Source organism: Passer domesticus, chromosome 22, assembly GCF_036417665.1.
Source record: "Passer domesticus isolate bPasDom1 chromosome 22, bPasDom1.hap1, whole genome shotgun sequence".
NCBI lineage: Eukaryota > Metazoa > Chordata > Aves > Passeriformes > Passeridae > Passer > Passer domesticus.
The window spans coordinates 4,020,120-4,036,641 of NC_087495.1; the positions used below are offsets into that span (position 1 = coordinate 4,020,120).

The 16,522-nt window shown below is 46.5% G+C and overlaps 1 protein-coding gene across 11 annotated transcripts in view; it reads right to left on the reverse strand.

The window, feature by feature from the left end:
* Window positions 1-16,522, reverse strand: part of CAMTA1 (calmodulin binding transcription activator 1) — a 237,669-nt gene that overhangs the window by 15,881 nt on the left and 205,266 nt on the right. For 8 of the 11 annotated variants that reach the window (XM_064397109.1, XM_064397113.1, XM_064397112.1 and 5 more), the window contains 11 exons: window positions 10,821-10,960; window positions 10,379-10,575; window positions 9,963-10,041; window positions 8,847-9,162; window positions 7,975-8,486; window positions 6,645-6,832; window positions 6,029-6,275; window positions 5,515-5,586; window positions 4,475-4,495; window positions 1,870-2,063; window positions 1,606-1,680 (listed from right to left, as the gene is read on the reverse strand). In XM_064397109.1, coding sequence (XP_064253179.1) covers window positions 1,606-1,680; window positions 1,870-2,063; window positions 4,475-4,495; window positions 5,515-5,586; window positions 6,029-6,275; window positions 6,645-6,832; window positions 7,975-8,486; window positions 8,847-9,162; window positions 9,963-10,041; window positions 10,379-10,575; window positions 10,821-10,960 — 2,041 coding nt within the window. The remainder of the gene's footprint in view (window positions 1-1,605; window positions 1,681-1,869; window positions 2,064-4,474; window positions 4,496-5,514; window positions 5,587-6,028; window positions 6,276-6,644; window positions 6,833-7,974; window positions 8,487-8,846; window positions 9,163-9,962; window positions 10,042-10,378; window positions 10,576-10,820; window positions 10,961-16,522) is intronic. The other 3 variants (XM_064397114.1, XM_064397110.1, XM_064397115.1) reach the window with 2 other exon arrangements.

Consider the following 16,522-nt stretch of genomic DNA (forward strand, 5'->3'; position numbering starts at 1 on the left):
GCTCTGCACAGGTGATGTGAGCCAGAGAATCCCCCCTGCTGCTGAATTTCGGTCTGGAACTCCCCAAGAGCTAAACCTCTCCTGCAGGGATGCCCAGAACAGCAATTGTGCTGCTGGAGAGAGCAGACTGACCCTGGGTCTGGCCTGCAAACCTCAGTGGTGCAGATGAGCAGGGTCTCCCTGCAAAGGAAAGAGGAGACTGAGGAAGAGGAAGGCAACAAGCTGAAGTCAGGAACTGTTGGAATTGTGATCAATTTAAGTCCTGCACAGTCTGTGTTTCTCAACAGCTGGAGTGTTAACTGAGCCCTGTTTGGAGTGCATGGCACATCCTGGGTGATGGTGGGAACCCAGGGACACAGCCAGACCAGAGGCATCCCCTGGGCCTGTGTCTGAGTTGGCTCTAAGAGCCTCTCAGGCTGACCCCAGAGACCCCATGGATGGAAACTTGGCACATGGTTCCCCCAGGGACTGCCTGCATCTCAAGCAGATCTGAGAGGACACAGAAGTTCTGAACCTCCAGGACATGCTGCACAGCAAACACAACAGAACAACCACTTTGGTCTCTTCCTTGTGCCCTGATGAAAGAGGGAAGCCACTTTCTGCTTCTTCATCAATGACTGTGGCTGTTTCAAGAGCACTTGGAATCAGCCTGGGAACTACAAAGCCCTCTTTCTTGTCCACACATGTTACTTCCCACTGAACCTGCAGGTAAGATGTAATTCCACAACATGAGCCACACTGACCTACAAAGTGAAGCTTTGAAATCCTGCAATAAGGACTGAGTCTGTTTCTAAAATCAGGAGTCTATCACATGCCTCTAAGAGCTCTCCTTGTTAAATGTCACTGGACTGAACTAAACATGCTTCAAAATGCATCAGGTGTGACCAGCTCCTGAGTGGATGAAATGCATGGGTAGTGAGGATGGAGGGGGCCGAGTCAGAAATTCAGGATTCACCACTGTCTAGGCAAAGTCCCAGTTTGCAACTTGGTCATACAGGGGATCCTTTCAGCTAAAAACCACAGCAAACACCCTGCTGGTATGGCAGCGCTGGCTGCCACAGGGGAGCACTCTGGCAGGCCTGTGCTGCTCCCACACTGCATCATGTCTGTGGAGTGGCTGACATGAACTAACTTCACTGCTCTTCTGCCACATCCCACCTACCCACATTGAAGGGAACACACACTTGAGGAGAGCCAACCAAACGACTGTGTCCAAACTAAAGGCATTTCCAGCACACACCAGTTGTCATCACTTTTCGCACTTTCCCACGTACCATGAATACTTTGGGCGGCACTCAGAAGCTGTAGCTATGATTTAACAAGCTTTTTTTTTAGACTTCCTCAAGTCCAGCTTTTAAAGTCAAACAACCTGGGCTGTTCTACATTATAAGCAATGGAGCTGTACACAATTCTCTTTCAGCAACAGTCCTAAATTAAAGATTTCATTTTTGACAGCACATCATGGAAACAGCTCAGCTTTGTTCTTTGATTAAAAGATCTGTAGTGAGCTGGTTCTATTATATTTACATTGCACTCATTGCAGACACACTTGGATATTGTCACATTGCTCTAAGGAAGGGCAGATACCAAAAGATAGTGTCATACCTGTGGCGGCAGCGTCGTAAAAACCGCATAATCTTGCGAGCAGCTTGATCCTGCTTCTTGGTAAGCAGACTGCTTCTAAACACAAAAAACCCCAACACTGAAGTGCAGGCAAAACTGGGGAGAACACTACTAAACGCAAGAACAATTATCCTACGAACCACAGTCCTTTTCCCACTGGCCTTTGTCTGTGAAGCACAGCACAGCCTCGAAGAGCACAAAAACCATAAATAAAGATCCCAAGAGCATCAGCAGCCTGGGGCTCACCTGAGTTTCTGCTGCACGATGGTGGCTGCCCGGCGGTTTTGCCTCCTCTTGCCACACTCCTTGTAGCTGCGGTAGTACTGCTGGATCAGCATCGCGGCTCGCCGGCTCTGCTGGAATTTTTTCTGCTCATAGTAACTTCGGAATTTGCTCTGGATAAGAATGGCAGCTTGCGTCATCTTTTTATAAAGTGCATACTACAACAGAAACAAAGAGAAGCTGAGGCATCCCAGCAGGACCAGTAAGAAGCAGGTTCCTACAGTGAACGACTCTGGAGCCACTAAGAAGTGATGAGAAGTAAATTAAGTATCTATTCCCTAATTGGGAATTGTGTAAGAAAATGGTGACAGCAAACTGGAACAACTGTAAGATTAGGGGCAGAACTTAGTCTGCATCAAGAAAACAGCTATCTGTTTTTCTGCCTGTGGAATAGTTTGACTGGATTGATGGAATCATAGAATAGTTTGCACTGGGAGGAGTCTTTAAAGGTCATCTAGTCCAACCCCCCAACATGAACAGGGACATCTCAAGGAGATCAGGCTGCTCAGAGCCCCATCCAGCCTGCTCTTGAATGTTTCCAGGGATAGGGCATCTGCCACATCTCTGGGCAACCTGTGCCAGTGACTTATCAGGCCCATTATAAAATCTTTCTTCCTTGTATCTAATGTGAATCCACCCTTTTTTAGCCTGAAACCATTACCACATGTCCTATTGCAACAAAAGTCTGTCCCCATCTTTCTAAAAACCAAACCACAACAAACCCCCAAAATCACAATAGTTATAAGTCTAATACTGAGCCTAAGACACAGGCAAAATGAAATCTCATTAGAAATCTGTAACAAGCATCCAATGACAAATCTGTAACAAGCATCACAAATTTGCATGAGCAGTCAGACACTTCCCAAATTCCATCTAGCACTGTGATTCCCAGTAAAGCAGGTGCAAACTCTTAAAAAGAAGATCTTTATTCTACATACTTCTCCTCTGACAGCATGCAAGGTGACCATCAATTAACAGAAACCATGTGCATTCACGAATATTTTTAAGTCCTTTCTAAGATGGAAATGTAGAATAATGTATAGAAAATGCATTTATGTTAGTACAGAGGTTTTCAGTGTATGCTGATCTTATTTTGATAAGTTTTAATACTTTCAAAAGTGACGTGTCTATTGTTCCTGGATATTTTATCAGCTTTCTGCTCACTTTATCAGACAGATGAGTAGCAGCTACTGCCCCATACAGGGTAATGTCCTAACATTTCTCAGTATTTTGCACTCTACTACGAACAAAATCCCCAAAAGCAAACAAACAACCCACCCAACATAACCCCAAAGCAAAAAATCCTCCAATATCATCACAGACCACCATTTACCAAATTTCACTTTTTGGAATTGAAGCAGTCATTAGGAGCAGTTATATTTTGCCATTATTAATTTCTATTGGGTTTTTTGTTTCCTTTTTTTTTTCTTTTTAACATTTTTTAATTAACAGATCAGATTGTGATTTTAAATTTGCTGTTTTAAACAAGTCCACTCATGAGCTAGTAATGGTTTTCCTTCAAAATTTTAGCCCAGATGGGACTTCTGTGGCTGAGTTACAAACCCCTGAACAGAAGGGTTCAAATACAAAACCATGCCATGAGCTGTGACTGTTCCAATCTAGTCACAAACCTTCTCTGATCAGTGCAGTAACAGATCAGAGGAATAAGGCACGTGAAAGAGAAATTAGCAGTCACTGCGCAGACCAGACCCCACCATGTCTGCATGCAGCCCTAAGACCTGAGTGGCTGCACCCTGTCCTCCTCTTGTTCCCTTCTTCTTTCTGGAAAGGGGATCAGTGGAGATGTCACCTGAACTCCTCCCCAAAGAGGAAGGCTTTGGTGAGCTCAGTGTCCCACCTGCAGTGACAGAACAGTGCTCAGCCTGACCCAAAACCACGGGGCAGGGGGAAGCTGTGGATGGAATATCACCCCAAGGACACATTCTCTCCTGGAAAAGCACACCTTGCCTCCTGATAGCCCTGAAAAAAGCTCAGCTGATTCTAGAATCTGATGAGATTAAGATGTTGCAGAGCTGGGAAACCCATCTTTCCAGCAGAGAATTAGTGAACAGTTTAAGAGTGGCACCAGCAGTTGTGCCTCCAGCATGAGCAGCAACGTACTGAGATGTTGGTCTTAGGAACTCAGCACACAGGTATTTCAAAGATGAATATACTTCAAAATCAAAACACTCCAGCAGGCAAGCAGAATGGAGAGGACATTGGCTCACAGGTGGGATAAATATTCTGTGCTCCCCAAATGCCAAGGCAAAGGTCACCAAGTGACAGCTGATCAGAAGCACTAAAACCAGCCCTCTGGAAACTGGCTGCAAAACCCTCCCAGCAGCTCAGCCCATCCCTGCTCATGGCAGCTGATGCAACTGTGGCACAGCAGTCCCTACACAACTCCCAGAAAGTCTGATTTGTCACTGATTTCTCAACCACAGGCATTTATTAGTGGATACTATTAAAACGTTTCTCCAAAATGCCAGGTTCTCCTTGTTAATACTGAGTGTGAAAATTAGTGACCTGTAGGGAACTGTTTCCAAAATAGTGTTTGTATTTGTATTACCTTCAAGGCTATCCAAGTAAGCTTGGGGAGAAACAGAAAAATACAGAGTTAATGTTAGTTCTGCAAATAAAGAATGCAAAACAAAACAAAAGACCCAAACAATCTTCTTTCAAAAAGAAGCAGTTCCAGGATCCAAGACAAAGCAATTTTCAAGCAGTTTTTGAATGGAATTAAGCTTCCCTACTACAGGAAGCATCACTCCAGAATGAAAGCCATATGATGGGTTGGATGTGAACCACAATGCAGCCACCTAACACTAGAAAGACTTCCCAAATAAATGTTTTTGAGGGCTGTAAAAGAGCATGGATGCCTTGCCTCATTTTCTGTTACCATGCTGCCAGGCATTAGACAGACTGTGTCTAGCAGGTTAAAGTGTGAAGAGGAATGTGGGCTCTAGTCCTCACCAAAAAAACCCCAAAACCAAACAAAAAAAACCCCCAAAATGAAAGAAAACAAAACAACCCAAACCAACCAAATGAGAGACAACCAAAAAACAACAACAAAAACCTAACAAAAAATAAAAGGAAAGGTATCTTCTTTTTCTGGGGTTGAGAACTCAGCCTGAAAACATGTCTCCAACCAGAGCCTGGAGAACAGTCTCAGTCCTGGAAAAACTTGCATCAACCTACAACATGTGACTTCCCATAGTTTAAAAGTTTAGTATGTGGAAAATAAAACAACCTATTTTTCATCTTCATCTTAATCAAAGGCAAAACCAACTTCAATTTCACAATGAAATTTGGCAAGCAACTAGTCAGAGAATCCTCAGGCTGTAGCATGCATAAAGGCCAATATGGAATACATCACAGCCCTCCATCTCACAGCAAAACCACAGGCATTATCACAAGCTAATTTCAAGGATTCCCTCCAAAACTGATTCAGAACACGAATCTTCTTCCCTTTTCAATTCTGCCTGAGCAAGGTATTTCACTACTGCATGCTGAAAAGCACAGGAGAGGAACAGTGGGACAATGCCCACTACAACAGGCTGCATTCATGGCACTCACATGTGCTTCATAACATTTCACTCTCTTGGTTACCTGTTTGTACTTTCGGTAGCAACGCTGAATAACAGCAGCAGCCACCTCCTGCTGTTCCCGGAGAGGACGACCCTGTGTGGACAAAGGAAGGAGCAGCATCAGGCAGAGTGCACCCACAGCCAGGACAGGTGACCTGGATCTCAGCTGCTTGCAGGGCAAACCTCTCCTGTCAACACTGCCTGGTCCAACTCAGGCCTAGGCATTTCCTGGAGATGCCTCTGCTGTCAACTCGCATAAGGAACATGCATCTTTATACCAAATGGACAACTAAGCAGAACCTCTGGGGTACATTTTGTGGATGTGCTTTGTGAGTGCTGCATGGCATGGCATGCACTTCCTATACAGTACTTGTTGGGCAAACATCAACAAGCCAACAAGTCAGAAGTATTGAAAAGGTTATGATAAAAACTATATTTTTGTCCCCAGAGTGGATATTACCCACATTTCAGTTTGTAACAAATTATATTCTCTCGCACACCCACCAAGGAAGACACTGGACATTTGAGCCACATACCTTGTATTTCCTGAATACTGTCTGGACGAGTTTGGCAGCTTCATAGAGTTCTCTCTGCTCATGATCAGACAGAGTTAACTGTGCAAACTCATTTTCTACCTTCTCGCTGGTGGATGCACTCAGAAATTCAGACCAGTCTGCTGCCGAGGGAAGGCTGGGTTTCTCAAAAGCTATTTCACTGATTGGTGAGCCTGCAGGGCTCAAGCTGGTGTTCGAAGAAGGGGTCAGGGGTTCATTATACAGACTTCTGAAATACCAATCACAGTAGGAATTATTGGCTTACAAAGCACTTGGGCTGGCATCACAGATAAGGACAACAACACTTCTGAGTTCAAGACAGAAGTTTATGCTCCTGTCTCTCTCTGCAAGCAACATCCCACACCCCTGAGCCTGCCTGTCCTGCACTGCAAATATGTGGTGCTGGAGTGAAAACCCCATTCCAGGAATTTGTAGCTGTGCTGGCAACAATACATCTGAGCACACGAGTGTGCCTGGGCCAGCAAGACCAGAACTGAGTCTCACTGAGAACTGGCACCTGCAGGCTGAAGAGTCAGAACATGCTGCCCAGCACTCACACCACACCAAAACCCAGAGCAACCTCACAGCTCTCACTGACCTGATCTGTGCAGCACTGGGCAAGTGATCGACATCAGCAAGGTAACTGGCCAGCCAGCTCATGGTGGTGCTCATGGCAGCACTGTCTGTCCTCTCCACCAGCAGCGACTCCATTGGCACAAAATTCTCTCGCTTGATCCTGTCAGGAGTAGCTTCAATAATGTGCTCTGCAAGTGTCATCATGTTCACCTGCCAAGGGGGAAACAACAGCAAACTTTAGCTGCCTGGAAGAAGGTGCTTTGTGCTTCCATATTACAGCCCAGCTTTAGACAGAATTCCCCATTCTGCCCAAGCTGTGTAAGCTGGAGTCTACTGTTTGTGTCAACCATGAAGTGAAACCCATTAACGAGTGCTCATTTGATTTTCTGATTCTTCAGACCAAGCACTGCAGGGTTTCATATTCCCTGGACCTCTTTTTTCCCTTTATGGGGAGCCCAAGAGATCTGGAGAAAGGCATCTGGGCTTTCCCTCTACAGCTGTCACTAGTGTGTTATTTCCAAAGGAAAAGTGACTTTGCCAATCTTTTGCTGAGATGTGCAGTAGAGCACGACAGGACAATAAAGGTACATCAAGAGAAGTTAAAAATTTTGGGACAAAATATTGTCAGGAATCCTTCTGAATGGTATACTACAGAGCTCAGCAAGTTTCACAGGAATTTTCAACTCGGGGAACAGAAAACTCTTCTTGTTTTGCAATGCTCTGCTTCACCCATGTTACACCAGCCAGAGAACACTCAGAGATGCCAAGGCAGAACAGGTAAGGCTGTGTTCCCATTACCCATTTGCTCAGACAACCACTGTATCTTTCTCAGAGTAATGACTTCTCATATGTCTCTCATGCTTCTGTTATATTTTTATTTCCTCTATTCCATACCTAGTGGGATTCTTCCTTCCCCAAAGCCTCTGTCTCTTCCATTCTCCACTCTTTCCTACCTCCTTCCCTCTGAAGTGCAGAGGCCTGCCTGCAACCACAGCACTACCTCTCTCACACTGTTTTTGCAGGACTGCTGCCCAGTTCCCACAGGACTATTGGGCCACCTGAGTCACATGCACTGCTGTGATCAGGCTCCACTTTTTCCTTCTTCCTTGCACAACTGCAAACAATTTTGTGCATTCTGTATGCTGTTGAAGTGTACAACCCTAAATGCTAACCATTACCTTTATGTCTGCACTGAAATTGGAAGAAAGTGACCAGTGTGTGGTCACACATTGACTTGTGACCACCTCCTTCCTCAAAGCACAATTCAGAGTCTCTAGAGGCCTCCATGGGAGTTTCTCATGGCCAGGATCCTCTGTGCAGGATCCTGATCTTGGTGCTGTGGGTGTGTTTACCTGCAGTTCATCCATGTGGTGTAAACAGTCCTCATCCCCTGCGCTGTCCCTGTAGGACAAGAGTTCTGCATCCACCATCTCCCTGTCGGCCATCATCAACACATTCATCTGCTCCCGCTGGCGGAGCCGATGGGCCACAGCCTCCTTCCCCTTCTGGCTCCCTGCCACCTGCACTGCAGACACACCAATATAAATGTCTTTTGGGTTCCATTTGATGCCTGCTTGGCTGCCAGAGCCCCGGTACCCAGTAACTTCTGGGATGTGCTGGGAGAGCTCCCGGCCATAGTCCCTCAGCCCTTCACTGGGGCTGATTGTCTCAGTGGAGGATTGCTTGGAGCTGGAGTTCTGCTTCCTAATGCTTGGCTGTTCCAGGCTCAGTGCAGTGGAAAGCAGCTTCTCTTGCCGGGCTTGAAAATACTCAGGGCTCAGCTTATGCTTTTTGGGTGCAGGGTAATCTTTCTGAGTCTCACTACTGTAATAGCTGGAAGGTTCTGATCTTGGCCTCCTCAGCTCTGTAAACAAACAGATCAGTGGTCAAAACTAAACATGCAGCTCACAACTGCTATAGGAACATCAACAGCTTCTGCCTCATGCCAAAGTTTGTGCTGTGGACACCTGACAGGATGTGCAAAGGGAGTAATAACCACCCAGGGAGGACACTGTCTCAACCACTCCTAAGATACACAAGTATGTCCAAAGCAGGCATTCACTCCTCTTTCTGATGCTTATGCAAGTGTATGTAGCACAAGAAAAGAATTAAGTATGCACAGCAAGGCTACAGGTGGAACCTGCTGCCCAGGTGAGCTCCTCACCCCCACATTTTCATATGTTAAATGTCAGCAGAACAGAGCACACCCTCCAGGATGCTTTACCTGTGTTTGTACTGGAAATCACTGTGACTCCCTTCTGAGGCTCCTGAGAGGCAACAAGCTCGCTGTGCCACTGGGACACCCAGCTCTCTGTGTTGGAGTCTGTGCTCGAGGGGCACTGAATCCTGGGGTTTTGCCCAAGCTGAGTTTGCTCATCTCGCTGTAGCTGCTCCAGGCACTCTGCCAGCTTCACGTGGCCCCGAGAGCGAGCGATGGCCAGCGGCAATCTCCCGAGGGAGTCCGGAATGGAGATGGCTCGGCGGTCCCACTTGTACAGCACAACAGCTGCATCCATGTGGCCCAGGGCACAGGCCCACATCTAGAGAAGAAAAGGTAACTGACCCACTGGAGACCTGCCTTCTCCTTTCTTGTTAATGCAGTGGAGTCTGCTCCCAGCACAAGGAAAAATTCTTCTGATAAATAAAACCATGATATGCTCAAGGCCAGCAGATCACGTTTATAAATGTCCTAACCCAATCCAACTTAGAGGACTGAATACATGCTATTCTCTCCTACAACAGAGAAACCTCCAACTGACAAACAAAGCTGACAGTTTGTTTTCTTCTGTTTTGGGGTTTTTTAGTGACATTGACATCACTGCAGAGACAGAACAGCTTCGTACACAAAGGAATCTCTGACGTCAGAAATATGCAGACAGGACCAAAGGTTGGAAACTATAAAATCAATACTGTGAGTAGTAAACTGGCAGTTATGGTTCCATCTGTTTTGGCTTTTTGCTTGTCTAAGTCCTCAGTCATGATTTTATGACTCCAGTGACCAAGACAGTTTATAACTTTACAACCTTTACAGTTAAACAGTCATAGAGGACAATGAGAAAGAAGGAATGTAATGTCCTTTTCACACCATTATAGTGGAGACTACATTCTGTGTAAAACTCTAACCAGAACCATCTGTCTGTCCCCTTTCCTCATGTTTCTCAATGACAAACTTTTGTTCTATGTGCTCTCTCTCAACAGAATGCCAGGAAGCTGATAGTACCATGTCTTACCATGTATGCAGCAGGAACATGCACTCTCCAGAGAGTGAAACACTTTAGGAAAATGACACATCAGAAAGAACTCCCCAAAGACTCTCAGAAATTTCAGACCCGGCTCTTACCAGAGGAGTGCAGGAGAAATGATCCACATTCAAAGGGTCAACTTCCAGCTCCAGATCAATGCTGTCTGCATGTTTGGTGCTGCAGGGGAAACAAGAAAAGGAATGATGCTCTGTAGCCATGTCAGGATCGTTGCCTAAGCACAGATTTATCCAAAGCACTGTACCACAAAGAAGAGGCCACACACATGCGCACAACACATGTGTTTACTACAGGCAGTGCCCCCACCACAGACATGAAGAGCATGATACATCCAGCAGCTGGACTCGCTCTCAAGACACAGGTCCCATCAGATCAGGGCATGGGAACAAGTTCAGGGGCTTGGCTCTTTGTACAAGGAATGTGGACTGAGCAGAGTTTACATGTGCTCCTGCCATGCCTGTGCTGACAGCCCAGAGTCCAGCAGGCTGGGTCTTACCGCCACTTGATGAGGGTCTGGATGAGAGTAGCATAGCCCTGGGCAGCAGCCAGATGGAGCAGTGTCATTCCTCGGAAAGTCTTCGAGTGGATCAAGTGTTTGGACTTCGCCCAGCACGCACGACTCATCATCTTCTCACACACCACCACCACGCGGCTCTCAAAGCAGCTGCCCAGGGTCCCAGTCCCAGAAACGCACTGAAACACCACACACATCCCAGTTTAACCACAGAGAGGGGCTGCAGCTTGCCCTGAACGGGCAGCCTGCCACTTCTACAAGTACTGACACAGTGGCAAATGTGACCAAAAACCAGCTGCTGTTAGATACCCACAAACCAGACTTGTTACTTAGGGGAAACTGTAACCCTTTCCAAACCCCATCCCACAAAGAAACCTCTGGTAAGAAAGCATAAAGCTGTGTCTGGACACAGAAGGGTTCATACCTGCACCTGTGTTCCACTGTTCCCATTGCCATTGCTCCCGCCTCCCACTCCTTGTTTGTGTTGCTGGGAGCCTGTCATTTCAGCCATTCTCCTCTCCATCTGCTCAAGTCGCTCCAATATGGACATCCTGAACTGGTTATCTGGGTTGGAAAAAGCCAGAATAAGGATATTTCCATGGAAATGAAGCTCAGGTTTTGACAGCCAACTACAGGAAGTCACGAACAGCTATTGTGGAAGTGATGGAGGAGATCTGCTCTGCTTGGAAATGCACATACACTTGCTCTTCATCCTAGCTCATCAACTTCCTGCAGCAACCCTTTGACTGCAATTCCAGAGAACTTCCTGACAGAAAACAGACAGTAAAATGAAAAAATGCAGGCAGAAGACAAATCCCTCTCCCTGTGAGTCCAGCTGTAGGCACACAATACCAGGGGTAATGCAAAGTCTTTCAAAACACAAACTAAGCAAATACACCCATTCACTGAACATTTGAGGAAGATCACATCTGGCATTTTAGAGTCACCCCCCTACTTTACAAGAGTCCTGAATTCAGCTTGGCCTGTATCCTGGAATCATGCAATAATGGTACCTGAAAGAAAAAGACTCCTCTGCTTCCTTCTGTGCTTAGGAAAAGGAGCCTTTAACATGGCACTTGCTCTTCCCCTGGCAGGCTCCCTTTCTTGGAAAGCAGCTGCAGCCAAGTGCCAGAAACAGTACTAGAATTTGTCATATGGGCACTGACAATCCTGTAACACCACACCGTGTAACTCTGGAGCCCTCTGGTCCCTGCAGAAGTCTCAGGGCTGCGTTACTGATCTTCCCATCACTGCATTTTAACATAGCACTATCCTACAGCCACTAAGGCTTGAATGGTGGAGCAGGGAGGCTCAGACAGATTAACAGATCATTGCTGAACCTGATCCCATAGAGATCAGCTGAGGCAATGCTTCCCTGGATAGGGCCAGTCAGTGCAGAGGGAATGGCTGCACATGCAGAGCTCCTTCTGTCCTGTGACCCATAAGGGATAAGTTTCATGCAGCTCATGTGAAGCTGGGCAGGACTGTTTTGTGCATAGGGAACATTTAATGAATGCTGATATCATGCTAAGAGCAGAGGTAGTAAACTGTAAGGAGAGACAGCCCTCACACTGTTCTGTTCCATGCATCCATAGAGATGGTGTGGTGGTGCAGAACACTCATAAACCCAGAACCAATCCCAGTGACAGCAAAATGAGTATGTGCACCAAAATAGACAAGCTCTGACGAAGTTTTAAACATGTCAGTCTTCTTCAAGAACACAGAGCCCTCCCTGGAAGGCTGTAGGAGTACTCATATGCTACACTCTGAAGCTCAGCTCTCAGCAGAAGGTATTGGAGAGATGTGGATCTCTGCTGTACTGCAGTGTGGACAATATTACAGACTGGTGGTACAAGACAGCTCAGCTCCACTGGCTGGAGACATCCCCTTCTCAGCAAGAGGCTGCTGTGGTCTAACAGCAGGCAAGAGCCCCACTCCCTTCTGGCCAGCTTCAGCATCCCCCCCTGGCTGCTCACGAGCCAGGGACAAAGGACTGCGGCCAGCAGCTCCCATCTAACCTCATGTCAGAGGTGAGCTCACTAGTCCAAAAGATTTATTACTAGTGCCTCGCTAATCCTCCATTTGTCCTGTTAATTGCAAAGCCCCTGGGAAAGGGCTGGCAGCTGTATCACCACACACTGATGGTGCTGACGAGCTGTCAGGGCCCTGTCCCTCAGCTGTGGCCAGCGCACGGCAGCACCAGCAGCCCCGTTTGCCCAGCAGATCTTTGTTCCAGGAGTGCTGCAGTGTGCTGCAGTGCAGTCCACACCGCTGTCTCCTCCCTCCCCATTGCCAGGCAGAGCACGTCCACTGCAGAGCCTGGCACAGACCTGGCCCTGCTGAGCGTCCCCTCCCTGTGCCAGCACAGCTGTGACAGCCCGGGCACCTGGGAAAGGGCACGCCTGCCCTGCAGGGAACAGCTCTGCCCACACAGGTAATGCCACCCTCCCCGGCTGGCTACCAGCACCTGCATTCATTGGAGCTGAGAGCAGCAAGCCACACTGGGTATCATATCTGAGCCCTCAGCCTTGTGCAGGCACAAGCAGCATCTTTTTAAAAGAAGAAATTTGGCTTGCACTGGAGTAATAAACCAACAAGCTCAGGGCTGCAAGATTGTGGGATTTGCTCCTACTCATTTAGGGATCCAGAGAGAATAATTCTGTACACCTTGGAAACAAAAGAAGAAAATAATTCCAGAGAAACACAGAAGTACAGATGACTATTTTCTCCTCTTTTTTTTTTTCAGTCTGAAACACTCTGGAACAGAAAAGGAGGGCCCTCTGTTTGTGACTTTTTTCCAGGCTCTTCTCTCTGGGCTTTATGATCTGTAATGAGTGAAGCCTCCACCTTTCCTGATCCCAAAGATACTGAGAACTTCCTCTCAGTTTTTGACAGAAGACTGAAGTTACTGAAGGTACACCTGTCACCCACCAATGTCCCCAGACACTAAACAAAACACTACACCAAAGAAATGAAAGCAGGGAATTTTTCTTAGGAAACAGAATTCAGAACATCTGGTGCTCCCAAGTATTCCTATTCAGACACCTGGCAGTGCTCCTGGAAAATATTAAGGGCAAGACTAACTGGTTCTGACCAGATCAGGCATATTAGAAATATTCTGCTATTGGTAAAATGGGAAGTAAAAACAAACATTCTGGAGCACCAGCACAGCATGGCCAGAGCCAGAGCTATCCCTGTGTCTAGAGGAGACCCCCAGAATTTACCCAGATCAGGGTGTGCCCCAAATGAGAAAGCTCCAGGCAGCAAATGAGCTAAGTGGGGCAGCAGTGCAGGGAAGGTGCCCCCATGCTGCCCATTTTCCAGGTGACCAAAACTGGTGCCTAAGCAAGCCACAACCGATGACAACTCCAAAATTATTTATGTATAGGTGTTTCCATTATTCTGTACTATCAATTACATCAAGATGCCCCTTTCAAAAGGAACTCTGGTCATTTGAAGTGCATGCACTGCACTAGCCTACCAAAAAATACCCAAACAAAACCCCTCAAGAAACTAATAACAACAAAACCCTACAACAACAAAAAACCCAAACAAATTTAAAAAAACCCAAACCAAAACACAAAAAGGAAAAAAAAAAGGGGGGGGGGAAGGGAGGGAGTGGGAGAGAGAACACCTTCCCCCAAGGTTTCCCCTGAACTCAGCAATGAGGCAAAATGCTCCTTTCCCAGCCCAGCCCTGAACACACAGATGAGCAGCATTTTGGACCATGTCCAGCTGTTTCACACACTGCTGATGAGCCAACAGATGCACCTTGCAATGCCTGAGAGAAGGGCTACAACCACCACAGGGCTGAACATTACAGCTAGCACTCTGAGACGTTCAAGACCTTTTATCCTGTGTTATTTCTCATTTTTCTCTCTTCCTCACTTCAGGGGGTCCCTGCAGGGCCACCTGTTTAACAGACACTGAATTACAGGAAGTTTCCACATTCTTGTCTTTTCCAGCCAGCAGAAGATCTCATGACAAAAAGTCTCTTGCAGGGCACTGAAGATGAGAGCTCAACATCATAAAGATCAGTGTCCAAATAAGCTTTTCTCCTGCTACATTGTACTGGAAATCGAAACAGCCAGAGCCCAAGGAAATGTCTTGCACTGGAAGCACCCTCACTCTGTCCAAAGGCAACAAAGATCCACATGGATAAAAACATATTAATATATTTAAGGTTTTCCCAAATATTCTGCTTTTGATGATTGAATTCAAAATCTTTTAGAGAGCTAAAAAGTTAGACATGCAAATTCGTGCATTTATTGAGGTTTTCCACTACATATCGATCTAAGAAATGTTTTAATGTTCTTTGGGAAACTACAGTGAGTGCTTCTCAAGGTATTCTTCAAGGCTTCCTCCACCAAAGGTGATTAAAATAACTACATTTCTGTATCTTCAAGAGACAGAATAATTTCACAGAAAATATTCTGAACACTGTATCTTTCATAGAAATTATCTTCAAATTCAACAGTATCACTGTAACACCAAAATGACTTCTCCCTATCTTCCCCCTAGCATAACAAGGAGAGGTGGAGGCAACCTGAGGGGAGCTGAACTGCCCCAGCAGGGAGGGACAGGGAGGAGCTGCCTGGTCAGATTTTGACCAGTACTAAGCAACTGGTTTGAATTTCATAATCATTTCCCTAAAATATGACCCATCTTTCAAATGCAGAACAATCTTCATTTTCATCTGCATTGTGACAGAGCCTATTACTGATCACAGTAATGACAGCAGGTTATGCACTGAAACCATCTAAAGATGCAGAACAATTCTGGTACAATCCTCTAAGGACACATGGTTGTTTACATCAGCCAGCATCTTAGAGTTACAGCCTGTATGCTTGCACAGTTACACAAAGACAACCTGGATATTGTTTAGCATTGCCTTTTCTGTTTTCAAATTTTTTCCCCAGAGTTGGTTTAATCCAGTGGTGTTTTCTTAACCCAGATCCCTTCACAATGAATTTAAAGCACACCTGTACCAACAGCTCAGTAAGCCACCACAGCAGGCACAGAGATCTTGCACACCACTCAGTGCTCGGAATTTCCACAGAGAGTGGAAAATGCAGGGAGCACAGGAGTTAGTTTAATCTCCAAGATTCTGGAAGCCACACCTCCATTTTCTCCCCCAGCGCTCTCCAATAAACACTGAATTTCCTCAGTAAGAATCTGAACAGATGCCAGCCATTTACGTGACACAAGTTCTCACTGGAGGCTGCAGAAGCACGTGCCTTGTGCAGCCTGGTAACAGCTCCTGCCTGCACAGACCCTGTACTGACAGGAGGGCTAAAACACAGCACTGCAAACCCTTCACACCACAGCTCCTCCCCTGCACAGCCCCTTCCAACAGCAGCATTTCTGGTTTTGGGCTGTGCACAGCTCAGAGGGCAGGCACAGCTCAGAGCACTGCCTCTGCCCACACTTATTACAACAGGTAGTAAAGGCACACCTTCACCAAACATCAGTTCTGCACTTTGTGTGGTACCCAAAACACCACCGTGGAGCTAAGAGAACAGCAAGGCACAGCAGTAAGTGACAAGCCCTCCTCTACTCAACTGGCCAATTTTAAGAAATGAGCACAGGGAGCTGCTTTTCTAATCTCTGCACACTGTTGTACCAGACAAGAACACATCCCAAAGGATCTTCAGTCCTCTTGCCAAGCAAGCTTCAAACACCAAGAAACTGTCTGTGTCACACACGACTTGGCAGTGCAGCCAGCACTACTACAGGGGAAATATTGCTGAAAATACAGATAAAAAATAAATGGGCAGGTCTCAGTAGCAAGCAGTGTAAACAACACTTGCTGTTTTTTCACACTCTCCCATGGACATTGGAGGTTTTTTCCATGCTGCCCAGCCAAAATGACAGACAGGATCTGTCTGGAAGAACTAAAGGATGAGAGTCCATGATCTCCTGCACCTGCCCAGCATGTAATTATTGCCCCACAGAATTCTGAGCACTGAGCTAACAGTGGTGTGCAAGATCTGCATGTTCCCAAGCACTGTGCTTGGATGCTCTGGGTGTGGAGGAGCCACCCTGAGGGCTTTGGCTTCCCAGCCTGTGCTGTTTCTTTACCAGCAGTTTCTGTGTTAAATCATTCCCTGCATGAGCACACACAGA